Source organism: Oncorhynchus mykiss, chromosome 14 (assembly GCF_013265735.2).
Source record: "Oncorhynchus mykiss isolate Arlee chromosome 14, USDA_OmykA_1.1, whole genome shotgun sequence".
Classification (NCBI taxonomy): domain Eukaryota; kingdom Metazoa; phylum Chordata; class Actinopteri; order Salmoniformes; family Salmonidae; genus Oncorhynchus; species Oncorhynchus mykiss.
The window spans coordinates 43,120,128-43,147,068 of record NC_048578.1 but is presented as its reverse complement, the minus strand read 5'-3'; the positions used below and the strand labels follow the sequence as shown (position 1 = coordinate 43,147,068).

The window sequence follows — 26,941 nt, the reverse complement described above, 5'->3', positions numbered from 1 at the left end:
TCAACCTTCACCCTCTGTAAGGGACTCAACCTCACCCTCTGTAAGGACTCAACCCTCACCCTCTGGAAGGGACTCAACCCTCACCCTATGTAAGGGACTCAACTCTCACCCTCTGTAAGGGACTCAACCCTCGCCCTCTGTAAGGGACTTAACCCTCACCCTCTGTATGGAACTCGACTCTCACCCTCTGTAAGGGCCTCAACCCTCACCCTCTGTAAGGGACTCACCCTCTGTAAGGACTCAACTCTCACCCTCTGTAAGGAACTCAACCCCCGCCCTCTGTAAGGAACTCACCTCTCACCCTCTGTAAGGGACTCAACCATCACCCTCTGTAAGGGACTCAAACCTCACCGTCTGTAAGGGACTCAACCTTCACCCTCTGTAAGGGACTTGACCCTCGACCTCTGTAAGGGACTCAACCCTCACCCTCTGTAAGGGACTCAACCATCACCCTCTGTAAGGGACTCAACCCTCACCCTCTGTAGGGACTCAACCCTCGACCTCTGTAAGGGACTCAACCCACACCCTCTGTAAGGGACTCAACCATCACCCTCTGTAAGGGACTCAACCATCGCCCTCTGTAAGGACGCAACCCTCACCCTCTGGATTCGACTCAACCTTCACCCTCTGTAAGGGACTCAACCTCACCCTCTGTAAGGACTCAACCCTCACCCTCTGTAAGGGACTCAACCCTCACCCTCTGGAAGGGACTCAACCCTCACCCTATGTAAGGGACTCAACTCTCACCCTCTGTAAGGGACTCAACCCTCGCCCTCTGTAAGGACTCAACTCTCACCCTCTGTAAGGGACTCAACCCTCACCCTCTGTAAGGGACTCAACACACACCCTCTGTAATGGACTAAAACCCTCACCCTCTGTAAGGGACTCAACCCTCGCCCTCTGTAAGGACTCAAACCTCACCCTCTGTAAGGGACTCAACCGTAACCCTCTACAAGGGACTCCACCCTCACCCTATATAAGGGTCTCAAACCTCACCCTCTATAAGGGTTCTCAACCCTCACCCTGTAAGGGACTCAACACACACCCTCTGTAATGGACTAAAATCCTCACCCTCTGTAAGGGTCTCAATCTTAACCCTCTGTAAGGGACTCAACCCTCAGCCTCTGTAAGGAACTCAACCCTCAGCCTCTGTAAGGGTCTCAACCCTCACGCTCCGTAAGGGTCTCAACCCTCACGCTCTGTAAGGGTCTCAACCCTCACCCTCTGTAAGGGTCTCAACCCTCACCCTTTGTAAGGGACTCAACCTCACCCTCTGTAAGGGACTCAACCTCACCCTCTGTAAGGGACTCAACCCTCAGCCTCTGTAAGGGACTCAACCCTCAGCCTCTGTAAGGAACTCAACCCTCAGCCTCTGTAAGGGTCTCAACCCTCACGCTCCGTAAGGGTCTCAACCCTCACGCTCTGTAAGGGTCTCAACCCTCACCCTCTGTAAGGGTCTCAACCCTCACCCTCTGTAAGGGACTCAACCTTCACCCTCTGTAAGGGACTCAACCTCACCCTCTGTAAGGGACTCAACCCTCAGCCTCTGTAAGGGACTCAACCCTCAGCCTCTGTAAGGAACTCAACCCTCAGCCTCTGTAAGGGTCTCAACCCTCACGCTCTGTAAGGGTCTCAACCCTCACGCTCTGTAAGGGTCTCAACCCTCACCCTCTGTAAGGGTCTCAACCCTCACCCTCTGTAAGGGACTCAACCTTCACCCTCTGTAAGGGACTCAACCTCACCCTCTGTAAGGGACTCAACCCTCAGCCTCTGTAAGGACGCAACCCTCACCCTCTGGATGGGACTCAACCTTCACCCTCTGTAAGGGACTCAACCCTCACCCTCTGTAAGGAACTAAACCCTCACCCTCTGTAAGGAACTAAACCCTCACCCTCTGTAAGGGTCTCAACCCTCACCCTCTGTAAGGGACTTAACCCTCACCCTCTGTAAGGGACTTAACCCTCACCCTCTGTAAGGGACTCAACCCTCACCCTCTGTAAGGACTCAACTCTCACCCTCTGTAAGGAACTCAACCCCCGCCCTCTGTAAGGAACTCACCTCTCACCCTCTGTAAGGACTCAAACCTCACCATATGTAAGGAACTCGACTCTCACCCTCTGTAAGGGACTCAACCCTCACCCTCTGTAAGGGACTCACCCTCTGTAAGGACTCAACTCTCACCCTCTGTAAGGAACTCAACCCCCGCCCTCTGTAAGGAACTCACCTCTCACCCTCTGTAAGGGACTCAACCATCACCCTCTGTAAGGGACTAAAACCTCACCGTCTGTAAGGGACTCAACCTTCACCCTCTGTAAGGGACTTGACCCTCGACCTCTGTAAGGGACTCAACCCTCACCCTCTGTAAGGGACTCAACCATCACCCTCTGTAAGGGACTCAAACATCACCCTATGTAAGGGTCTCAACCTTCACCCTCTGTAAGGGACTCCATCCTCAGCCCAACCCTTAACCTCCTCATACTGGACTAGCTAGAACAGAAAATACTTACCTTTACTTTGGCAGCCCAGTGGAGTCAGAGGTGAATCTCACAGTAAAATAAGACAGCTGGAGACTAGATTTGTGGCGCTCATAACAAGCATTTTTTAAATAAATGGTTGGAGGAACAGGGATGGGAGAAATACAACTGAAAGGCCTCTCAGGTAACTGTTGGGGTAATTTGGGGTAATTAGGCAGAGGTGGGACCAATTCCAGGTGCCAATTGGTTGCAGCACCTGGACTGGGTAGTGTTGGTGTTGAATCACCAGCCCCTGTTGGTGCCTGTAGAGCTGTCCATGGTGCTGACTCACCATGGCCTCTCAAGCCCTATAGAGCTGTCCATGGTCCTGAGTCACCTTGGCCTCTCTAACCCTCTGGAGTTGACGAAGGTCCAGCTCCTGCCTTGGTAGCTCCCTGCTGGACCCCAGGTTGCCACACTTCCCAGAACATGTGTAAAGTCTGATGACGAATCTCAAGTGGATCTCCCTTCTAAATGACCTGCAGAGTATTAAAAATATAAATATTTATTTTATACTTAAGACAAGTCAGTCAGTCTGTTGCCTGTTGAACCTCTCAGCTCTGCCTTGTTACAGAAAACCAACCATTGCGCTATACACTGAGTATACCAAAAATTAAGAACACCTTCCTAATATTGAGCTTGCCCACAGAACAGCCTCAAATCGTTGGGGCACACACTCTACAAGATGTCGAAAGCATTCCACAGGGATGCTGGCCCATGTTGACGCCAATGCTTCCCACAGTTGTCAAGTTGGCTGGATGTCATTTGGGTGTTGGACCATTCTTGATACAGATGGGAAACTGTTGACTGTGAAAAACCCAGCAGAGTTGCAGTTCTTGACACAAACCGGTGCGCCTGGCACTTACTACCATACCCTGTTCAAAGGCACTTTCATCTTGCTCATTCACCCTCAGAATGGAACACGTACACAATCTATGTCTGAAATGTCTCAAGGCTTTAACATCCTTCTTTAACCCATCTCCTCCCCTTCATCTACACTGAAGTGGATTTAACAAGTGGCATCAATAAGGGATCACAGCTTTCACCTGGTCAATCTGTCATGTTCATGATGCTTGTACAGTCGTGGCCAAAAGTTTTGAGAATGACACAAATATTAATTTCCACAAAGTTTGCTGTTTCAGTGTCTTTAGATATTTTTGTCAGATGTTACTATGGAATACCGAAGTATAATTACTAGCATTTCATAAGCGTCAAAGGCTTTTATTGACAAATTGTGAGTGAGCCTACTCCCTTGGCTGAAAAGTAACCCCACACATGAATGGTCTCAGGATGCTTTACTGTTGGCATGACACAGGATGCCCCAAACAATCGGAAAGGGGATTCATCAGAGAAAATGACTTTACCCCAGTCCTCAGCAGTCCAATCCCTGTACCCTTTGCAGAATATCAGTCTGTCCCTGATGTTTCTTCTTGGAGAGAAGTAGCTTCTTTGCTGCCCTTCTTGACACCAGGCCATCCCCCAAAAGTCTTCGCCTCACTATGCGTGCAGATGCACTCACATCTGCCTGCTGCAATTCCTGAGGAAGCTCTGTACTGGTGGTGCCCCAATCCCGCAGCTGAATCAACTTTAGGAGACAGTCCTGGCGCTTGCTGGACTTTCTTGGGCGCCCTGAAGCCTTTTTCACAACAATTGAACTGCTCTCCTTGAAGTTCTTGATGATCCGATAAATTGTTGATTTAGGTGCAATCTTACTGGCAGCAATATCCTTGCCTGTGAAGACCTTTTTGTGCAAAGCAATGATGACGGCACGTGTTTCCTTGCAGGTAACAATGGTTGACAGAGGAAGAACAATGATTCCAAGCACCACCCTCCTTTTGAAGCTTCCAGTCTGTTATTCAAAATCAATCAGCATGACAGAGTGATCTCCAGCCTTGTCCTCGTCATCACTCACACCTGTGTTAACGAGAGAATCACTGACATGATGTCAGCTGGTCCTTTTGAGGCATGGCTGAAATGCAGTGGAAATGTTTTGGGGGGATTCAGTTCATTTGCATGGCAAAGAGGGACTTTGCAATTCATTGCAATTCATCTGATCACTCTTCATAACATTCTGGAGTATATGCATAGTACCATCATACAAACTGAGGCAGCAGACGTTGTGAAAATTTATATTTGTGTCATTCTCAAAACTTTTGGCCACAACTGTACACTCAGTGTATGTTCTGTGGTCCGTTGTAGCTCAGTTAGTAGAACATGGTCCTCTGTAGTTCAGGTAGTAGAACATGGTCCTCTGTAGTTAGTAGAACATGGTCCTCTGTAGTTCCGTTAGTAGAACATGGTCCTCTGTAGTTAGTAGAACATGGTCCTGTGTAGTTCAGTTAGTAGAACATGGTCCTCTGTAGTTCAGTTAGTAGAACAGAGTCCTCTGTAGTTCAGTTAGTAGAACAGAGTCCTCTGTAGTTAGTAGAACAGAGTCCTCTGTAGCTCAGTTAGTAGAACAGGGTCCTCTGTAGTTCAGTTTGTAGAACATGGTCCTATGTAGTTAGTAGAACAGAGTCCTCTGTAGCTCAGTTAGTAGAACATGGTCCTCTGTAGTTCAGTTAGTAGAACATGGTCCTCTGTAGTTCAGTTAGTAGAACATGGTCCTCTGTAGTTCAGTTAGTAGAACAGAGTCCTCTGTAGTTAGTAGAACAGAGTACTTTGTAGCTCAGTTAGTAGAACATGGTCCTCTGTAGTTCAGTTAGTAGAATGTGGTCCTCTGTAGTTCAGTTAGTAGAACGTGGTCCTCTGTAGTTCAGTTAGTAGAACGTGGTCCTCTGTAGTTCAGTTAGTAGAACATGGTCCTCTGTAGTACAGTTAGTAGAACATGGTCCTCTGTAGTTCAGTTAGTAGAACGTGGTCCTCTTTAGTTCAGTTAGTAGAACATGGTCCTCTGTAGTTCAGTTAGTAGAACATGGTCCTCTGTAGTTCAGTTAGTAGAACATGGTCCTCTGTAGTTCAGTTAGTAGAATATTGTCCTCTGTAGTTCAGTTAGTAGAACATGGTCCTCTGTAGTTCAGTTAGTAGAACATGGTCCTCTGTAGTTCAGTTAGTAGAACATGGTCCTCTGTAGTTCAGTTAGTAAAACGTGGTCCTCTGTAATTAAGTTAGTAGAACATGGTCCTCTGTAGTTCAGTTAGTAGAACAGAGTCCTCTGTAGTTAGTAGAACAGAGTCCTATGTAGCTCAGTTAGTAGAACATGGTCCTCTGTAGTTCAGTTAGTAGAACAGAGTCCTCTGTAGTTAGCAGAACAGAGTACTTTGTAGCTCAGTTAGTAGAACATGGTCCTCTGTAGTTCAGTTAGTAGAATGTGGTCCTCTGTAGTTCAGTTAGTAGAACGTGGTCCTCTGTAGTTCAGTTAGTAGAACGTGGTCCTCTGTAGTTCAGTTAGTAGAACATGGTCCTCTGTAGTACAGTTAGTAGAACATGGTCCTCTGTAGTTCAGTTAGTAGAACGTGGTCCTCTTTAGTTCAGTTAGTAGAACATGGTCCTCTGTAGTTCAGTTAGTAGAACATGGTCCTCTGTAGTTCAGTTAGTAGAACATGGTCCTCTGTAGTTCAGTTAGTAGAATATGGTCCTCTGTAGTTCAGTTAGTAGAACATGGTCCTCTGTAGTTCAGTTAGTAGAACATGGTCCTCTGTAGTTCAGTTAGTAGAACATGGTCCTCTGTAGTTCAGTTAGTAAAACGTGGTCCTCTGTAATTCAGTTAGTAGAACATGGTCCTCTGTAGTACAGTTAGTAGAACGTGGTCCTCTGTAGTTCAGTTAGTAGAACGTGTTCCTCTGTAGTTCAGTTAGTAGAACGTGGTCCTCTGTAGTTCAGTTAGTAGAACGTGGTCCTCTGTAGTTCAGTTAGTAGAACGTGGTCCTCTGTAGTTCAGTTAGTAGAACATGGTCCTCTGTAGTTCAGTTAGTAGAACGTGGTCCTCTGTAGTTCAGTTAGTAGAACATGGTCCTCTGTAGTTCAGTTAGTAGAACGTGGTCCTCTGTAGTTCAGTTAGTAGAACATGGTCCTCTGTAGTTCAGTTAGTAGAACAGAGTCCTCTAGTTAGTAGAACAGAGTCCTCTGTAGCTCAGTTAGTAGAACATAGTCCTCTGTAGTTCAGTTAGTAGAACATGGTCCTCCGTAGTTCAGTTAGTAGAACATGGTCCTCTGTAGCTCAGTTAGTAGAACATGGTCCACTGTAGTTAGTAGAACATGGTCCTCCGTAGTTCAGTTAGTAGAACATGGTCCTCTGTAGCTCAGTTAGTAGAATGTGGTCCTCTGTAGTTCAGTTAGTAGAACGTGGTCCTCTGTAGTTCAGTTAGTAGAACATGGTCCTCTGTAGTTCAGTTAGTAGAACGTGGTCCTCTTTAGTTCAGTTAGTAGAACATGGTCCTCTGTAGTTCAGTTAGTAGAACATGGTCCTCTGTAGTTCAGTTAGTAGAACATGGTCCTCTGTAGTTCAGTTAGTAGAATATGGTCCTCTGTAGTTCAGTTAGTAGAACATGGTCCTCTGTAGTTCAGTTAGTAGAACATGGTCCTCTGTAGTTCAGTTAGTAGAACATGGTCCTCTGTAGTTCAGTTAGTAAAACGTGGTCCTCTGTAATTCAGTTAGTAGAACATGGTCCTCTGTAGTACAGTTAGTAGAACGTGGTCCTCTGTAGTTCAGTTAGTAGAACGTGGTCCTCTGTAGTTCAGTTAGTAGAACGTGGTCCTCTGTAGTTCAGTTAGTAGAACGTGGTCCTCTGTAGTTCAGTTAGTAGAACGTGGTCCTCTGTAGTTCAGTTAGTAGAACGTGGTCCTCTGTAGTTCAGTTAGTAGAACGTGGTCCTCTGTAGTTCAGTTAGTAGAACATGGTCCTCTGTAGTTCAGTTAGTAGAACGTGGTCCTCTGTAGTTCAGTTAGTAGAACATGGTCCTCTGTAGTTCAGTTAGTAGAACATGGTCCTCTGTAGCTCAGTTAGTAGAACATGGTCCACTGTAGTTAGTAGAACATGGTCCTCCGTAGTTCAGTTAGTAGAACATGGTCCTCTGTAGCTCAGTTAGTAGAACATGGTCCTCTGTAGTTCAGTTAGTAGAACATGGTCCTCTGTAGTACAGTTAGTAGAACATGGTCCTCTGTAGTTCAGTTAGTAGAACATGGTCCTCTGTAGTTCAGTTAGTAGAACATGGTCCTCTGTAGTTCAGTTAGTAGAACGTGGTCCTCTGTAATTCAGTTAGTAGAACGTGGTCCTCTGTAGTTCAGTTAGTAGAACGTGGTCCTCTGTAGTTCAGTTAGTAGAACATGGTCCTCTGTAGTTCAGTTAGTAGAACAGAGTCCTCTAGTTAGTAGAACAGAGTCCTCTGTAGCTCAGTTAGTAGAACATAGTCCTCTGTAGTTCAGTTAGTAGAACATGGTCCTCCGTAGTTCAGTTAGTAGAACATGGTCCTCTGTAGCTCAGTTAGTAGAACATGGTCCACTGTAGTTAGTAGAACATGGTCCTCCGTAGTTCAGTTAGTAGAACATGGTCCTCTGTAGTTCAGTTAGTAGAACGTGGTCCTCTGTAATTCAGTTAGTAGAACGTGGTCCTCTGTAGTTCAGTTAGTAGAACGTGGTCCTCTGTAGTTCAGTTAGTAGAACGTGGTCCTCTGTAGTTCAGTTAGTAGAACATGGTCCTCTGTAGATCAGTTAGTAGAACATGGTCCTCTGTAGTTCAGTTAGTAGAACGTGGTCCTCTGTAGTTCAGTTAGTAGAACGTGGTCCTCTGTAGTTCAGTTAGTAGAACGTGGTCCTCTGTAGCTCAGTTAGTAGAACATGGTCCTCTGTAGTTCAGTTACTAGAACGTGTTCCTCTGTAGTTCAGTTAGTAGAACGTGGTCCTCTGTAGTTCAGTTAGTAGAACGTGGTCCTCTGTAGTTCAGTTAGTAGAACGTGGTCCTCTGTAGTTCAGTTAGTAGAACATGGTCCTCTGTAGTTCAGTTAGTAGAACGTGGTCCTCTGTAGTTCAGTTAGTAGAACATGGTCCTCTGTAGTTCAGTTAGTAGAACGTGGTCCTCTGTAGTTCAGTTAGTAGAACATGGTCCTCTGTAGTTCAGTTAGTAGAACAGAGTCCTCTAGTTAGTAGAACAGAGTCCTCTGTAGCTCAGTTAGTAGAACATAGTCCTCTGTAGTTCAGTTAGTAGAACATGGTCCTCCGTAGTTCAGTTAGTAGAACATGGTCCTCTGTAGCTCAGTTAGTAGAACATGGTCCACTGTAGTTAGTAGAACATGGTCCTCCGTAGTTCAGTTAGTAGAACATGGTCCTCTGTAGCTCAGTTAGTAGAATGTGGTCCTCTGTAGTTCAGTTAGTAGAACGTGGTCCTCTGTAGTTCAGTTAGTAGAACATGGTCCTCTGTAGTTCAGTTAGTAGAACGTGGTCCTCTTTAGTTCAGTTAGTAGAACATGGTCCTCTGTAGTTCAGTTAGTAGAACATGGTCCTCTGTAGTTCAGTTAGTAGAACATGGTCCTCTGTAGTTCAGTTAGTAGAATATGGTCCTCTGTAGTTCAGTTAGTAGAACATGGTCCTCTGTAGTTCAGTTAGTAGAACATGGTCCTCTGTAGTTCAGTTAGTAGAACATGGTCCTCTGTAGTTCAGTTAGTAAAACGTGGTCCTCTGTAATTCAGTTAGTAGAACATGGTCCTCTGTAGTACAGTTAGTAGAACGTGGTCCTCTGTAGTTCAGTTAGTAGAACGTGGTCCTCTGTAGTTCAGTTAGTAGAACGTGGTCCTCTGTAGTTCAGTTAGTAGAACGTGGTCCTCTGTAGTTCAGTTAGTAGAACGTGGTCCTCTGTAGTTCAGTTAGTAGAACGTGGTCCTCTGTAGTTCAGTTAGTAGAACGTGGTCCTCTGTAGTTCAGTTAGTAGAACATGGTCCTCTGTAGTTCAGTTAGTAGAACGTGGTCCTCTGTAGTTCAGTTAGTAGAACATGGTCCTCTGTAGTTCAGTTAGTAGAACATGGTCCTCTGTAGCTCAGTTAGTAGAACATGGTCCACTGTAGTTAGTAGAACATGGTCCTCCGTAGTTCAGTTAGTAGAACATGGTCCTCTGTAGCTCAGTTAGTAGAACATGGTCCTCTGTAGTTCAGTTAGTAGAACATGGTCCTCTGTAGTACAGTTAGTAGAACATGGTCCTCTGTAGTTCAGTTAGTAGAACATGGTCCTCTGTAGTTCAGTTAGTAGAACATGGTCCTCTGTAGTTCAGTTAGTAGAACGTGGTCCTCTGTAATTCAGTTAGTAGAACGTGGTCCTCTGTAGTTCAGTTAGTAGAACTCGTTCCTCTGTAGTTCAGTTAGTAGAACGTGGTCCTCTGTAGCTCAGTTAGTAGAACATGGTCCTCTGTAGTTCAGTTACTAGAACATGGTCCTCTGTAGTACAGTTAGTAGAACATGGTCCTCTGTAGTTCAGTTAGTAGAACATGGTCCTCTGTAGTTCAGTTAGTAGAACATGGTCCTCTGTAGTTCAGTTAGTAGAACGTGGTCCTCTGTAATTCAGTTAGTAGAACGTGGTCCTCTGTAGTTCAGTTAGTAGAACGTGGTCCTCTGTAGTTCAGTTAGTAGAACGTGGTCCTCTGTAGTTCAGTTAGTAGAACATGGTCCTCTGTAGATCAGTTAGTAGAACATGGTCCTCTGTAGTTCAGTTAGTAGAACGTGGTCCTCTGTAGTTCAGTTAGTAGAACGTGGTCCTCTGTAGTTCAGTTAGTAGAACGTGGTCCTCTGTAGCTCAGTTAGTAGAACATGGTCCTCTGTAGTTCAGTTACTAGAACATGGTCCTCTGTAGTACAGTTAGTAGAACATGGTCCTCTGTAGTTCAGTTAGTAGAACATGGTCCTCTGTAGTTCAGTTAGTAGAACATGGTCCTCTGTAGTTCAGTTAGTAGAACGTGGTCCTCTGTAATTCAGTTAGTAGAACGTGGTCCTCTGTAGTTCAGTTAGTAGAACGTGGTCCTCTGTAGTTCAGTTAGTAGAACGTGGTCCTCTGTAGTTCAGTTAGTAGAACATGGTCCTCTGTAGATCAGTTAGTAGAACATGGTCCTCTGTAGTTCAGTTAGTGGAACATGGTCCTCTGTAGATCAGTTAGTAGAACATGAAACCTCTGTAGCTCAGTTAGTAGAACAGAGTCCTCTGTAGTTCAGTTAGTAGAACAGAGTCCTCTGTAGCTCAGTTAGTAGAACATGGTCCTCTGTAGTTCAGTTAGTGGAACATGGTCCTCTGTAGATCAGTTAGTAGAACAGAGTCCTCTGTAGATCAATTAGTACAACATGGTCCTCCGTAGTTCAGTTAGTAGAACATGAAACCTCTGTAGCTCAGTTAGTAGAACAGAGTCCTCTGTAGTTCAGTTACTAGAACATGGTCCACTGTAGTTCAGTTAGTAGAACATGGTCCTCTGTAGATCAGTTAGGAGAGCTTGGTCCTCTGTAGTTCAGTTAGTAGAACATGGTCCTCTGTAGTTCAGTTAGTAGAACAGAGTCCTCTGTAGTTCAGTTACTAGAACATGGTCCACTGTAGTTCAGTTAGTAGAACATGGTCCACTGTAGTTCAGTTAGTAGAACATGAAACCTCTGTAGCTCAGTTAGTAGAACAGAGTCCTCTGTAGTTCAGTTACTAGAACATGGTCCACTGTAGTTCAGTTAGTAGAACATGGTCCTCTGTAGATCAGTTAGGAGAGCTTGGTCCTCTGTAGTTCAGTTAGTAGAACATGGTCCTCTGTAGTTCAGTTAGTAGAACATGGTCCTCTGTAGATCAGTTAGGAGAGCTTGGTCCTCTGTAGATCAGTTAGGAGAGCTTGGTCCTCTGTAGTTCAGTTAGTAGAACATAGTCCTCTGTAGATCAGTTAGGAGAGCTTGGTCCTCTGTAGTTCAGTTAGTAGAACATAGTCCTCTGTAGATCAGTTAGGAGAGCTTGGTCCTCTGTAGTTCAGTTAGTAGAACATGGTCCTCTGTAGTTCAGTTAGTAGAACAGAGTCCTCTAGTTAGTAGAACAGAGTCCTCTGTAGCTCAGTTAGTAGAACATGGTCCTCTGTAGTTCAGTTAGTAGAACATGGTCCTCTGTAGTACAGTTAGTAGAACATGGTCCTCTGTAGTTCAGTTAGTAGAACATGGTCCTCTGTAGTTCAGTTAGTAGAACGTGGTCCTCTGTAGCTCAGTTAGTAGAACATGGTCCTCTGTAGTTCAGTTACTAGAACATGGTCCTCTGTAGTACAGTTAGTAGAACATGGTCCTCTGTAGTTCAGTTAGTAGAACATGGTCCTCTGTAGTTCAGTTAGTAGAACATGGTCCTCTGTAGTTCAGTTAGTAGAACGTGGTCCTCTGTAATTCAGTTAGTAGAACGTGGTCCTCTGTAGTTCAGTTAGTAGAACGTGGTCCTCTGTAGTTCAGTTAGTAGAACGTGGTCCTCTGTAGTTCAGTTAGTAGAACATGGTCCTCTGTAGATCAGTTAGTAGAACATGGTCCTCTGTAGTTCAGTTAGTAGAACGTGGTCCTCTGTAGTTCAGTTAGTAGAACGTGGTCCTCTGTAGTTCAGTTAGTAGAACGTGGTCCTCTGTAGCTCAGTTAGTAGAACATGGTCCTCTGTAGTTCAGTTACTAGAACATGGTCCTCTGTAGTACAGTTAGTAGAACATGGTCCTCTGTAGTTCAGTTAGTAGAACATGGTCCTCTGTAGTTCAGTTAGTAGAACATGGTCCTCTGTAGTTCAGTTAGTAGAACGTGGTCCTCTGTAATTCAGTTAGTAGAACGTGGTCCTCTGTAGTTCAGTTAGTAGAACGTGGTCCTCTGTAGTTCAGTTAGTAGAACGTGGTCCTCTGTAGTTCAGTTAGTAGAACATGGTCCTCTGTAGATCAGTTAGTAGAACATGGTCCTCTGTAGTTCAGTTAGTGGAACATGGTCCTCTGTAGATCAGTTAGTAGAACATGAAACCTCTGTAGCTCAGTTAGTAGAACAGAGTCCTCTGTAGTTCAGTTAGTAGAACAGAGTCCTCTGTAGCTCAGTTAGTAGAACATGGTCCTCTGTAGTTCAGTTAGTGGAACATGGTCCTCTGTAGATCAGTTAGTAGAACAGAGTCCTCTGTAGATCAATTAGTAGAACATGGTCCTCCGTAGTTCAGTTAGTAGAACATGAAACCTCTGTAGCTCAGTTAGTAGAACAGAGTCCTCTGTAGTTCAGTTACTAGAACATGGTCCACTGTAGTTCAGTTAGTAGAACATGGTCCTCTGTAGATCAGTTAGGAGAGCTTGGTCCTCTGTAGTTCAGTTAGTAGAACATGGTCCTCTGTAGTTCAGTTAGTAGAACAGAGTCCTCTGTAGTTCAGTTACTAGAACATGGTCCACTGTAGTTCAGTTAGTAGAACATGGTCCACTGTAGTTCAGTTAGTAGAACATGAAACCTCTGTAGCTCAGTTAGTAGAACAGAGTCCTCTGTAGTTCAGTTACTAGAACATGGTCCACTGTAGTTCAGTTAGTAGAACATGGTCCTCTGTAGATCAGTTAGGAGAGCTTGGTCCTCTGTAGTTCAGTTAGTAGAACATGGTCCTCTGTAGTTCAGTTAGTAGAACATGGTCCTCTGTAGATCAGTTAGGAGAGCTTGGTCCTCTGTAGATCAGTTAGGAGAGCTTGGTCCTCTGTAGTTCAGTTAGTAGAACATAGTCCTCTGTAGATCAGTTAGGAGAGCTTGGTCCTCTGTAGTTCAGTTAGTAGAACATAGTCCTCTGTAGATCAGTTAGGAGAGCTTGGTCCTCTGTAGTTCAGTTAGTAGAACATAGTCCTCTGTAGATCAGTTAGGAGAGCTTGGTCCTCTGTAGATCAGTTAGTAGAACATAGTCCTCTGTAGATCAGTTAGTAGACCATAGTCCTCTGTAGATCAGTTAGGAGAGCTTGGTCCTCTGTAGATCAGTTAGTAGAACATAGTCCTCTGTAGTTCAGTTAGTAGAACATAGTCCTCTGTAGTTCAGTTAGGAGAGCTTGGTCCTCTGTAGTTCAGTTAGTAGAACAGAGTCCTCTGTAGATCAGTTAGGAGAGCTTGGTCCTCTGTAGTTCAGTTAGTAGAACAGAGTCCTCTGTAGTTAGTAGAACAGAGTCCTCTGTAGATCAGTTAGGAGAACATAGTCCTCTGTAGATCAGTTAGGAGAGCTTGGTCCTCTGTAGATCAGTTAGGAGAGCTTGGTCCTCTGTAGATCAGTTAGGAGAACATAGTCCTCTGTAGATCAGTTAGGAGAGCTTGGTCCTCTGTAGTTCAGTTAGTAGAACATAGTCCTCTGTAGATCAGTTAGGAGAGCTTGGTCCTCTGTAGTTCAGTTAGTAGAACATAGTCCTCTGTAGATCAGTTAGGAGAGCTTGGTCCTCTGTAGATCAGTTAGTAGAACATAGTCCTCTGTAGATCAGTTAGTAGACCATAGTCCTCTGTAGATCAGTTAGGAGAGCTTGGTCCTCTGTAGATCAGTTAGTAGAACATAGTCCTCTGTAGTTCAGTTAGTAGAACAGAGTCCTCTGTAGTTAGTAGAACAGAGTCCTCTGTAGATCAGTTAGTAGAACAGAGTCCTCTGTAGCTCAGTTAGTAGAACATGGTCCTCTGTAGTTCAGTTAGTGGAACATGGTCCTCTGTAGATCAGTTAGTAGAACAGAGTCCTCTGTAGATCAATTAGTAGAACATGGTCCTCCGTAGTTCAGTTAGTAGAACATGAAACCTCTGTAGCTCAGTTAGTAGAACAGAGTCCTCTGTAGTTCAGTTAGTAGAACAGAGTCCTCTGTAGTTCAGTTAGTAGAACATGGTCCTCTGTAGATCAGTTAGGAGAGCTTGGTCCTCTGTAGATCAGTTAGTAGAACATAGTCCTCTGTAGATCAGTTAGGAGAGCTTGGTCCTCTGTAGTTCAGTTAGGAGAGCTTGGTCCTCTGTAGATCAGTTAGGAGAGCTTGGTCCTCTGTGTCTCAGTTGTTGAATAAAATCAAAATCAAATCATTAAATTAAACGTATTTATATAGCCTTTCTATAACCCAGCCAAAAACCACAAACAGCAAGCAATGCAGGTATGGATGCACGGTGGCTAGAAAAAACTGCCTAGTAAGGCCATTACTTAGGAAGAAACCTAGAGAGGAGCTAGGCTATGAGGGGTGGCCAGTCCTCTTCTGGCTGTGCCGGGTGGAGATTATAACAGAACATGGCCAGGATGTTCAAATGTTCATAAATGACCAGCATGGTCGAATAATAATAATCACAGTAGTTGTCGAGGGTGCAGCAAGTCAGCAGTAAATGAAGGAGTAAATGTAAATGTCAGTTGGCTTTTCATAGCCGATCATTAAGAGTATCTCTACCGCTCCTGCTGTCTCTAGAGAGTTGAAAACAGCAGGTCTGGGACATGTAGCACGTCCGGTGAACAGGTCAGGGTTCCAAAGCCGTAGGCAGAATAGTTTAAACTGGACAGCAGCACGGCCAGGTGGACTGGGGACAGCAAGGAGTCATCATGCTAGGTAGTCCTGAGGCATGGTCCTATGGTTTGATTCCCGTCACTTTGGATAAAAGCGTCTGCTAAATGGAATTTATTATTATTATATTCTAGCTCATTACTGCAGTTTCATACCTTAATACACACGTTCCACAATCAATACATTATTTGTTGCAGCACAGAGAACTAACCTGTGGGGTGGAACATTTGACTGCAGCCTTGTTTGATGCGTGTGAGTGTACATGTATGTGTGTTCCAGGAAGTCACCTGTTATTACCTTTGACAGGACAGGGTTAGGTTTAGGTTAAGGTTGTGAGGTTGGGGACAAACACTGTCCTACTGTACTTGTTGTGAAGTTGGGAACAAACACTGCCCTACTGTACTTTTTGTGAGGTGGGGACAAGCACAGTCCTGCTGTACTTTTTGTGAGGTGGGGACAAGCACAGTCCTATTGTACTCATTGTGAGTTTGGGGACAAACACTGTCCTGCGGTACTTGCTGTGAGGTTGGGGACAAACACTGTCCAACTGTACTTGCTGTATGGTTGGGGACAAACACTGTCCAACTGTTCTTGTTGTGAGTTGGGGACAAACACTGTCCTACTGTACTTGTTGTGAGTTGGGGACTAACACTGTCCTACTGTTCTTGTTGTGAGTTGGGGACAAAATCTGTCCTACTGTTCTTGTTGTGAGTTGGGGACAAACACTGTCCTACTGCTACTGTGAGGTTGGGGACAAACACTGTCCAACTGTTCTTGTTGTGAGTTGGGGACAAACACTGTCCTACTGTACTTGTTGTGAGTTGGGGACTAACACTGTCCTACTGTTCTTGTTGTGAGTTGGGGACAAACACTGTCCTACTGTTCTTGTTGTGAGTTGGGGACAAACACTGTCCTACTGTTCTTGTTGTGAGTTGGGGACAAACACTGTCCTACTGTTCTTGTTGTGAGTTGGGGACAAACACAGTCCTACTGTTCTTGTTGTGAGTTGGGGACAAACACTGTCCTACTGTTCTTGTTGTGAGTTGGGGACAAACACTGTCCTACTGTTCTTGTTGTGAGTTGGGGACAAACACTGTCCTACTGTTCTTGTTGTGAGTTGGGGACAAACACTGTCCTACTGTTCTTGTTGTGAGTTGGGGACAAACACTGTCCTACTGTTCTTGTTGTGAGTTGGGGACAAACACTGTCCTACTGTACTTGTTGTGAGTTGGGGACAAACACTGTCCTACTGTTCTTGTTGTGAGTTGGGGACAAACACTGTCATACTGTACTTTTTGTGATTTTGAGGACAAACACTGTCCTACTGCTACTGTGAGGTTGGGGACAAACACTGTCCTACTGTTCTTGTTGTGAGGTTGGGGACAAACACTGTCCTACTGTACTTGTTGTGAGGTTGGGGACAAACACTGTCCTACTGCTACTGTGAGGTTGGGGACAAACACTGTCCTACTGTACTTGTTGTGAGGTTGGGGACAAACACGGTCCTACTGTTCTTGTTGTGAGTTGGGGACAAACACTGTCCTACTGTACTTGTTGTGATTTTGAGGACAAACACTGTCCTACTGCTACTGTGAGGTTGGGGACAAGCACAGTCCTGCTGTACTTGTTGTGAGGTTGGGGACAAACACTGTCCTACTGTTCTTATTGTGAGTTGGGGACAAACACTGTCCTACTGTACTTGTTGTGATTTTGAGGACAAACACTGTCCTACTGCTACTGTGAGGTTGGGGACAAACACTGTCCTACTGTTCTTGTTGTGAGTTGGGGACAAACACTGTCCTACTGTTCTTGTTGTGAGTTGGGGACAAACACTGTCCTACTGTTCTTGTTGTGAGTTGGGGACAAACACTGTCCTACTGTTCTTGTTGTGAGTTGGGGACAAACACTGTCCTACTGTTTTTGTTGTGAGTTGGGGACAAAAACTGTCCTACTGTTCTTGTTGTGAGTTGGGGACAAACACTGTTCTACTGTTCTTGTTGTGATTTTGGGGACAAACACTGTCCTACTGTACTTGTTGTGAGGTTGGGGACAAACACTGTCCTACTGCTACTGTGAGGTTGGGGACAAGCACAGTCTTGCTGTACTTGTTGTGAGGTTGGGGACAAACACAGTCCTACTGTACTTGTTGTGGGGTTGAGGTGTGGCTGTGTGAAGTTGTCTCAAAGTGCCTGCATTCTCTTCTGATATTTTCCTCTGAAAACATTTATATACAGTGCCTTGCGAAAGTATTCGGCCCCCTTGAACTTTGCGACCTTTTGCCACATTTCAGGCTTCAAACATAAAGATATAAAACTGTATTTTTTTGTGAAGAATCAACAACAAGTGGGACACAATCATGAAGTGGAACGACATTTATTGGATATTTAAAACTTTTTTAACAAATCAAAAACTGAAAAATTGGGCGTGCAAAATTATTCAGCCCCCTTAAGTTAATACTTTGTAGCGCCACCTTTTGCTGTGATTACAGCTGTAAGTCGCTTGGGGTATGTCTCTATCAGTTTTGCACATCGAGAGACTGACATTTTTTTCCCATTCCTCCTTGCAAAACAGCTCGAGCTCAGTGAGGTTGGATGGAGAGCATTTGTGAACAGCAGTTTTCAGTTCATTCCACAGATTCTCGATTGGATTCAGGTCTGGACTTTGACTTGGCCATTCTAACACCTGGATATGTTTAATTTTGAACCATTCCATTGTAGATTTTGCTTTATGTTTTGGATCATTGTCTTGTTGGAAGACAAATCTCCGTCCCAGTCTCAGGTCTTTTGCAGACTCCATCAGGTTTTCTTCCAGAATGGTCCTGTATTTGGCTCCATCCATCTTCCCATCAATTTTAACCATCTTCCCTGTCCCTGCTGAAGAAAAGCAGGCCCAAACCATGATGCTGCCACCACCATGTTTGACAGTGGGGATGGTGTGTTCAGCTGTGTTGCTTTTACGCCAAACATAACGTTTTGCATTGTTGCCAAAAAGTTCAATTTTGGTTTCATCTGACCAGAGCACCTTCTTCCACATGTTTGGTGTGTCTCCCAGGTGGCTTGTGGCAAACTTTAAACAACACTTTTTATGGATATCTTTAAGAAATGGCTTTCTTCTTGCCACTCTTCCATAAAGGCCAGATTTGTGCAATATACGACTGATTCTCCCACCTCAGCTGTAGATCTCTGCAGTTCATCCAGAGTGATCATGGGCCTCTTGGCTGCATCTCTGATCAGTCTTCTCCTTGTATGAGCTGAAAGTTGAGGGACGGCCAGGTCTTGGTAGATTTGCAGTGGTCTGATACTCCTTCCATTTCAATATTATCGCTTGCACAGTGCTCCTTGGGATGTTTAAAGCTTGGGAAATCTTTTTGTATCCAAATCCGGCTTTAAACTTCTTCACAACAGTATCTCGGACCTGCCTGGTGTGTTCCTTGTTCTTCATGATGCTCTCTGCGCTTTTAACGGACCTCTGAGACTATCACAGTGCAGGTGCATTTATACGGAGACTTGATTACACACAGGTGGATTGTATTTATCATCATTAGTCATTTAGGTCAACATTGGATCATTCAGAGATCCTCACTGAACTTCTGGAGAGAGTTTGCTGCACTGAACGTAAAGGGGCTGAATTATTTTGCACGCCCAATTTTTCAGTTTTTGATTTGTTAAAAAAGTTTGAAATATCCAATGAATGTCGTTCCACTTCATGATTGTGTCCCATTTGTTGTTGATTCTTCACAAAAAAATACAGTTTTATATCTTTATGTTTGAAGCCTGAAATGTGGCAAAAGGTCGCAAAGTTCAAGGGGGCCGAATACTTTCGCAAGGCACTGTATAATATTGTGTTTCTCTGCGCTAGTTGGTTACTTTCCAGGGACCCAGACACTACTGACTACCTTTACTTTACTGTTTGTCTTTCAGGGGCCCTAATACTGAGACTTGGACTGAAAGAAGAGGACAGTCACACACGGACTGACCCTGCTTTTGGTCTGTTAGTGCTGCTCAGGGTGATCTGAGATGGTCAGACTATATACCTTCAGCTATGAAGAACAGTGTGGACACACCTGGGCAGACTTGAATGGACGCACAGACCTGAATACTCCTGGACATATAAATAGACCTGCACTCAGAAGCCTGACCACACTGAGACCTCCACTGCTCTGAACAAGCCTCACCATTGGCCAGCCACATCCTGACCAGTGGCTGTTCCCGGTGGGCAGGGTTAAGATGAGCCTGTCCAATCAAAGCTGTGGTAGTAGCATTGACGACCTGCGGCGCTACCAACATCATGTTTACGCAGTTGTCTACAGCGTCATCTTGGCCCCGGGCCTTCTGGGTAATGTCCTGGCTCTTTGGGTGTTCCAGGCATACGTCAGGGAGACCAAGAGAGGAGTGGTGTTCATGATGAACCTGGCTGTAGCTGATCTCATGCAGGTAACTTTAGGATATACACATCATCATATACACACTACCACTGAAAAGTTTAGGGTCACTTAGAAATGTCCTTGTTTTTGAAAGAAAAGCACTTTTTTTTGTCCATTAAAATAACATCAAATTGATCAGAAATACAGTGTAGACATTGTTAATGTTGTAAATGACTATTGTAGATGTTTTATGTAATATCTACATAGGCGTACAGATGCTCATTATCAGCAACCATCACTCCTATGTTCCAATGGCATGTTGTGTTAGCTTATCCAAGTTTATCATTTAAAAAAGGCGATTTGATCATTAGAAAACCCGATTATGTTCTAAAACACGGACATTTCTAAGTGACCCACATTTTTCAATGGTAGTGTATATATCATATACTGTATATATAGTGTGTGTGTGTATATATGAATATATTGATGCATTCCTGATTTCTGTAACTGTTAGATTACCTGTGTAATATTGACAAACTCAGAACCACTTGTTTTAAAAACATGGTCCTGTTTTATCAATTGCTGTGTTGAACAATGGACAGTTTATTTCCTCTGTCAAAATAATATGTAGCTTAAAGTTATGATTGTACTTACAGTTGAAGTCAGAAGTTTACATACACTTAGTTTGGAGTCATTAAAACTCGTTTTTTCAACCACTCCACAAATTTCTAGTTGACAAACTATAGTTTTGGCAAGTCGGTTAGGACATCTACTTTGTGCATGACACAAGTCATTTTTCTAACAATTGTTTACAGACAGATTATTTCACTTATAATTCACTGGATCACAATTCCAGTGGGTCAGAAGTTTACATACACTAAGTTGACTGTGCCTTTAAACAGCTTGGAAAATTCCAGAAACTGATGTCATGGCTTTAGAAGCTTCTGATAGGCTAATTGACATAATTTGAGTCAATTGGAGGTGAACCTGTGGATGTATTTTAAGGCCTACCTTCAAACTCAGTGCCTCTTTGCTTGACATCATGGGAAAATCAAAAGAAATCAGCCAAGACCTCAGAAGAAAAATTGTGGACCTCCACAAGTCTGGTAAACGCTTGATAGCAATTTCCAAACGCCTGAAGGTACCACGTTCATCTATACAAACAATAGTACGCAAGTATAAACACCACGTCAACAAAACTAAGGAGATGATTGTGGACTTCAGGAAACAGCAGAGGGAACACCCCCCTATCCACATCGATGGAACAGTAGTGGAGAGGGTAGCAAGTTTTAAGTTCCTCGGCATACACATCACAGACAAACTGAATTGGTCCACTCACACAGACAGCATTGTGAAGAAGGCGCAGCAGCGCCTCTTCAACCTCAGGAGGCTGAAGAAATTCGGCTTGTCACCAAAAGCACTCACAAACTTCTACAGATGCACAATCGAGAGCATCCTGGCGGGCTGTATCACTGCCTGGTACGGCAACTGCTCCGCCCTCAACCGTAAGGCTCTCCAGAGGGTAGTGAGGTCTGCACAACGCATCACCGGGGGCAAACTACCTGCCCTCCAGGACACCTACACCACCCGATGTCACAGGAAGGCCATAAAGATCATCAATGACATCAACCACCCGAGCCACTGCCTGTTCGCCCCGCTATCATCCAGAAGGCGAGGTCAGTACAGGTGCATCAAAGCTGGGACCGAGAGACTGAAAAACAGCTTCTATCTCAAGGCCATCAGACTGTTAAACAGCCACCACTAACATTGAGTGGCTGCTGCCAACACACTGACACTGACTCAACTCCAGCCACTTTAATAATGGGAATTGATGGGAAATTATGTAAATATATCACTAGCCACTTTAAACAATGCTACCTTATATAATGTTACTTACCCTACATTATTCATCTCATATGCATACGTATATACTGTACTCTATATCATCGACTGTATCCTTATGTAATACATGTATCACTAGCCACTTTAACTATGCCACTTTGTTTACATACTCATCTCATATGTATATACTGTACTCGATACCATCTACTGTATCTTGCCTATGCTGCTCTGTACCATCACTCATTCATATATCCTTATGTACATATTCTTTATCCCCTTACACTGTGTACAAGACAGTAGTTTTGGAATTGTTAGTTAGATTACTTGTTGGTTATTACTGCATTGTCGGAACTAGAAGCACAAGCATTTCGCTACACTCGCATTAACATCTGCTAACCATGTGTATGTGACAAATAAAATTTGATTTGATTTGAACAAAGACAGAATATTCCAGACAGAGTGGGAGGGTCGTCACACTAGCTACAGTATCTACAGTAGCCTAGGTTTGTTCACATTTATAGATTAACCTCAGCTTGAATACCACCATGTAGCTAGCTATCTACAGTAGGTTTGTTCACACTTCTTCTGACTGGCAACCTGGAGTAAGCAGCTGTGTTGTTGCCGAGCAACCGACCCGCGGTTAGGACTCTGGGCTTCATCCCGAAACAAAATGGAGCACCTCGTTGTTTCGCAATGGACGTAAATGTTCACATGACAGCGATAAATGATACATTTAATAAAAACTATTGCACCAACGAATTGAGTAAAACCCTGCATTTTTTAAATCCAATGGTCACTTTATGGACGCTATAGTCTCGTTTTAATCCGACATCCAGAATTTGAGTTTGGTAGACGTAGGAAATAATCTTAAAACTAAATAACCACCCTGTTAAAAAATCGGGTAAGTGTGTTGTATACCTTCAATTGATTAGCACATTTTCATAGAGATTGGTGTCATATTGGCTTAGAAATGATAACAGGGACATTTTAATTTAGTAACTGAGCTTCATCCAATCCCTATATAGACGCAACTGACGTCAGGGTGTATGTTCCTCTCTGTATCTACCTGAACCTCACCTGTTTTAACCTCTCCTAACCTGTACATTTTAATACCTGTTGGATATATATATATATATTTAACTACCTGTATGTTCTGTCTCCTCCAGGTCCTCTCCCTACCTCTCCGTATCTACTACTACCTGAACCATACCTGGCCATTCGGCCAGCCTCTCTGCATGTTGTGTTTCTACCTGAAATACGTCAACATGTACGCCTCTATATTCTTCCTGGTGTGTGTGAGTGTGCGGCGCTGTGAGCTCATCATGCACCCGCTGAGGTACCGTTCCAACAGACGACGAGGGGACATGTGTGTATGTGCCGCTGGCTGGTTGCTGGTCTGTCTCGGCTGTCTGCCTTTCCCTCTGCTCCGAAACACCAGCCTGACCCCTGACCTCTACACTCACACTGCCCCCTATGACCTTACCCCTAACCCCTATGCCTCCAGTCCTAGATCATATGCCCCAGCCCCCACCTCTTCCCCAACCCCTACACCTGGCCCTACCTCCCTGGTGGCGGTGTGTTTTGCGGAGCTCCCCATGCGTGAAGTCAGCCCTGCGGCCGGCTGGGCTCTGATGGTGGGGGCGGAGCTGGTTGGCTTCATCCTCCCTCTGATCCTAGTTCTGACCTGCGCCTGTCTGTCAGCCGGCAGCCTGCGAGTCCACAGGGGGGAGGGGGAGGGGGGAGGGGTGAAGGACCATGGGGAGAAGAAGAGGGCGTTGAGGATGGTGTTGAGCTGTGCCGGGGTGTTCCTGCTCTGCTTCTCCCCATACCATGTCACCATGCCACTAGACTTTCTGGCAAAGGCCGATGCCCTGGGGAGCTGTGAGGTCAGAGAGATGGTGCTGCGATGCCATCCTGTCACCCTCTGTCTTGCCAGTCTCAACTCAGGACTGGACCCTCTCATGTATTACTTTACTACAGATGAGTTTAGGAGAAGATTCAGCAGACCAGAAATACCTGAGAGCTTCAGTCTGGCTCCAAGACTATCCTGTACTAGTGGTGGGGGGGAGAAGGACCTGCCTCTGACCCCTGAACCTGACCTATAACCCCTCAGCAGGCCAGCGATACCTGAGAGCTTCAGTCTGGCTCCAATAATCTCCTGTACTAGTGGTGGGGGGAGCAAGGACTTGCCTCTAACCCCTGACCTCTAACCCTGACCCTGGCCCCAAGACTGTCCTGTACTGGTGGAGTCTGTGAGACTGAACCCTGACCTCTAACCCCAAGACTGTCCTGTTCTGCCATGGACAGCAAGGCATGGGGGGAAAGAGAAACAAGGACAAAGACTGAACCCTGACCTCTAACCACAAAACTGTCCTGTTCTGCTATGGACAGTAAGTCATGGGTGAAGAGGGGAAACAAGGACAAAGGGAACAAGGAGAGCGTTTCAAATGTGAACTAAAGACAGTTTATTACTCCAAATGTGGACATCTGCTGGACTGCGTTAGGAACTGCCGGTCTTTGGTAAAAAATGAGCGTTCATCTCAGCCTAGGCTGCCCTTCAGTCCCTAGACTTGTTGGTCCTGGTGGAGATATGAATCACCCCAGTGAACACTGCTACTCCAGTTGCCCTGTCTTTATCTGACTACGTTTTCTCTCATAGTCCAAGAGCATCTGGTCATCACCGTGGTGGCACAGGGCTACTCATTTCTCATAATGGGAGATTTTCTCCTTTCTCCCTCACCTGTCCATCTCCTCATTTGAATTCCATGCTGTCACTGTCACTTGTCAACTAAAGCTTAACATTGTTTTAATCTATCGCCCATCAGGTTCCCTTAGAGAGTTCCTCATTGAGCTTGACACATTGATAACCTCATTTCGTGACAATGGCTCACCGCAATCTCCTTTTCTTTCTCCCTTTCCTCCAACCATAACCACTCAGCCCCTACCTAGATGGTCATGCACTGTCGCAATCTTCTCTCTCTCTCTCCCACTACTCTCTCCTCTTCTATCCTATCTTCTCTCCCTTCTGCTAAATCCTTCTCCCTCCTGTCTCCATATTCTGCCTCTTCGACCCGACTCTCCTCTTTTTCTGCATCCTATGACTCTCACGGTCTCCTTTCCACCGGCCGGCTCCCAACCGGCTCGGGCTTCCCTTCCTGCTCCGTGGCTGAGTGACTCATTACGAGCTTACAGAACAGGGATGCAGGCAGCTGAGTGACTCATTACGAGCTTACGGAACAGGGCTGCAGGCAGCTGAGTGACTCATTAGGAGCTTACAGAACAGGGCTGCATGCAGCTGAATGACTCATTACGAGCTTACAGAACAGGGCTGCATGCAGCTGAATGACTCATTCGGAGTTTACAGAACAGGGCTGCAGGCAGCTGAGTGAAAATGGAGGAAAACTAAATCATTATTTTACTCCCTCTTCTCTACCTTCTGTTCCTCTGTATCTGCTGCTAAAGCCACTTTCTATCACTCTAAATTTAAGATTCTGCCTCTTACCCAAGGAAACTATTTTTCTCGCCTTAATCCCCCTCCCTCCTTCCTCCTCCCTCTCTGCAGACGACATTGTCAACCACTTTGAACAGAAGGTTGACGACATCCACTCCTCATTCACTATTGAATCCACTGGTCCCAGAACTACCCTACACCTGGACTTTTTTCTCGCCAGATGAAATACTGCGACTAGTGATTTCCGTCCGCCCGACAATCTGCCCGCTCAACCCCACACCCTCCTCCCTTCTCCAGACCGTCTCTGGAGACCTTCTCCCATTCCTCACTTCCCTCATCAACTCATCCCTGACCACTGGCTGCATCCCCTCTGACTTCAAAATGGCAGAGTCGCTCCCCTCCTCAAGAAACCAACAATTGACATCAGAAACTAGAGAACGATATTCTAGATCCTAACCAAGACGGGTCACTCAACCCAGACTGCTCTCCTCTGTGTCACGGAGGCTCTCCACACTTCCAAGCTGACTCTCTCTCGGTTCTCATCCTCTTAGATCTATCCGCTGCCTTATCGTGAACCATCAGATCCTCCTCTCCACCCTCTCAGGGCTGGGCGTCTCAGGCTCTGCCTCCTCTCCATCCTCTCAGGGCTGGGCGTCTCAGGCTCTGCCTCCTCTCCATCCTCTCAGGGCTGGGCGTCTCAGGCTCTGCCTCCTCTCCATCCTCTCAGGGCTGGGCGTCTCAGGCTCTGCCTCCTCTCCATCCTCTCAGGGCTGGGCGTCTCAGGCTCTGCCTCCTCTCCACCCTCTCAGGGCTGGGCGTCTCAGGTTCTGCACACTATTGAATTGCATCCTACCTGGCAGGCTGCTCCTACCAGGTGATGTGGAGAGATGCTGTGTCTGCACCACGTGCTCTCACTACTGGTGTCCCCAGGGTTCGTTCTAGGCCCTCTCCTCTTCTCTCTATAGACCAAGTCACTCAGCCCCCCCCCCCCACCCCCCCCCCCCCCTTCGGACACACAGTTGTCAACACGCATCTCTGCGTGCCACCTCAACCTCGACAAGACAGAGCTGCTCTTCCTCCCGGAGAAGGCCGGCTGCTACAAGACCTCGCCATCATGATTGACAACATCACAGAGCCTGCCTCCCAGAGTGCAAAGAACCTTGGCATGAATCCAGGCCCTTGTCATCTCCAGTCTGGACTACTGCAACTCACTGTTGGCTGGGCTCCCCGTTTGTGCCATCAAAGCCCTGAAATTTATCCAGAATGCCGCAGCCCACCTGGTGTTCAACCTTGCCAGGTTCTCCCATGTGACACCACTCCTCCGCACACTCCAATGGCTTCCAGTTGAAGCTTGCACCCACTACAAGACCATGGTACTTGCCTACAGAGCAGCAAGAGGAACTGCCCCTCCTTACCTTCAGGCTATGCTGAAACCCTACACCCCAACCCAAGCACTCCACTTTTCCACCTCTGGTCTCTTGGCCCTCCCACCCCTATGGCAACTCCCGCTCAGCCCAGTCCAAGCTCTTCTCTGTCCTGGCACCCCAATGATGGAACCAGTTCCCCCTGAAGCAAGGACAGCAGTCCCATCTTCCCAAAACATCTGAAGCCCTACCTCTTCCAAGAGTATCATAAAATAATCCTACACCCCCCCCCAAATTAAAATAACCATTTGTGAACTAACACTTACAAGTTTAACCCCCCCAAAAAAAAAGAAATAACACTGACTTTGCTAATAGCTACATTATTGAGGAATAATCTACTTAGTATGACTGAGATATATGGTTGTCCCACCTAGCTAACCCTATCCCTATCTTGAGATGAATGCACTAACTGTAAGTCACTCTGGATAAGAGCTTAATGACTAAAATGTCAATGTAAATCTGCTGGACACTGAAGTTCAGCTGAATCTGGGGAGAGATGATTCTGTGAATATTAAGCTTGCTAACTGTTAAGTCTCGAAGAAGAGCTTTGGACCGTGCTGAAATGCCTGAGGTTAATTAAAACATATTTTTTCGATCCATTTCTCTTTCATTTCTTAAATGACCCACCTCACCTACAGATGGAACATACAACACCAGATGAAGTGATAGTTTTCTGGAAGATCTTCCAAACTGAAACCTTTCAGTCAGCCAGTCAGTGGAAAAACACAGTCACATCTAGCACTTCTGTCTCTGCATGGTGTCTCTGCCTACTGATGTCTCAGTCTCTGTGAACCAGATAAAAAGCATGGTGGATTATCGGTGACAGGAAGTCAGAGCCTTTCTGTAGGGACACTGAGGAGTACAGTGCATTCGGAAAGTATTCAGACCCCTTCACTTTCTCCACATTTTGTTACGATACAGCCTTGTTCTAAAATGCATTAA

At 45.4% G+C, this 26,941-nt stretch overlaps 1 protein-coding gene across 1 annotated transcript in view; it reads left to right on the top strand.

Annotated features, from left to right (window-relative positions):
* Window positions 1–25,237, top strand: part of gpr174 (G protein-coupled receptor 174) — a 38,494-nt gene extending 13,257 nt beyond the window's left edge. The window contains exons 2-3 of the mRNA XM_036943619.1: window positions 18,840–19,352; window positions 22,291–25,237. Coding sequence (XP_036799514.1) covers window positions 19,146–19,352; window positions 22,291–23,229 — 1,146 coding nt within the window. The 5' untranslated portion in view covers window positions 18,840–19,145 and the 3' untranslated portion in view covers window positions 23,230–25,237. The remainder of the gene's footprint in view (window positions 1–18,839; window positions 19,353–22,290) is intronic.
* Window positions 25,238–26,941: the final 1,704 nt, after the last annotated feature.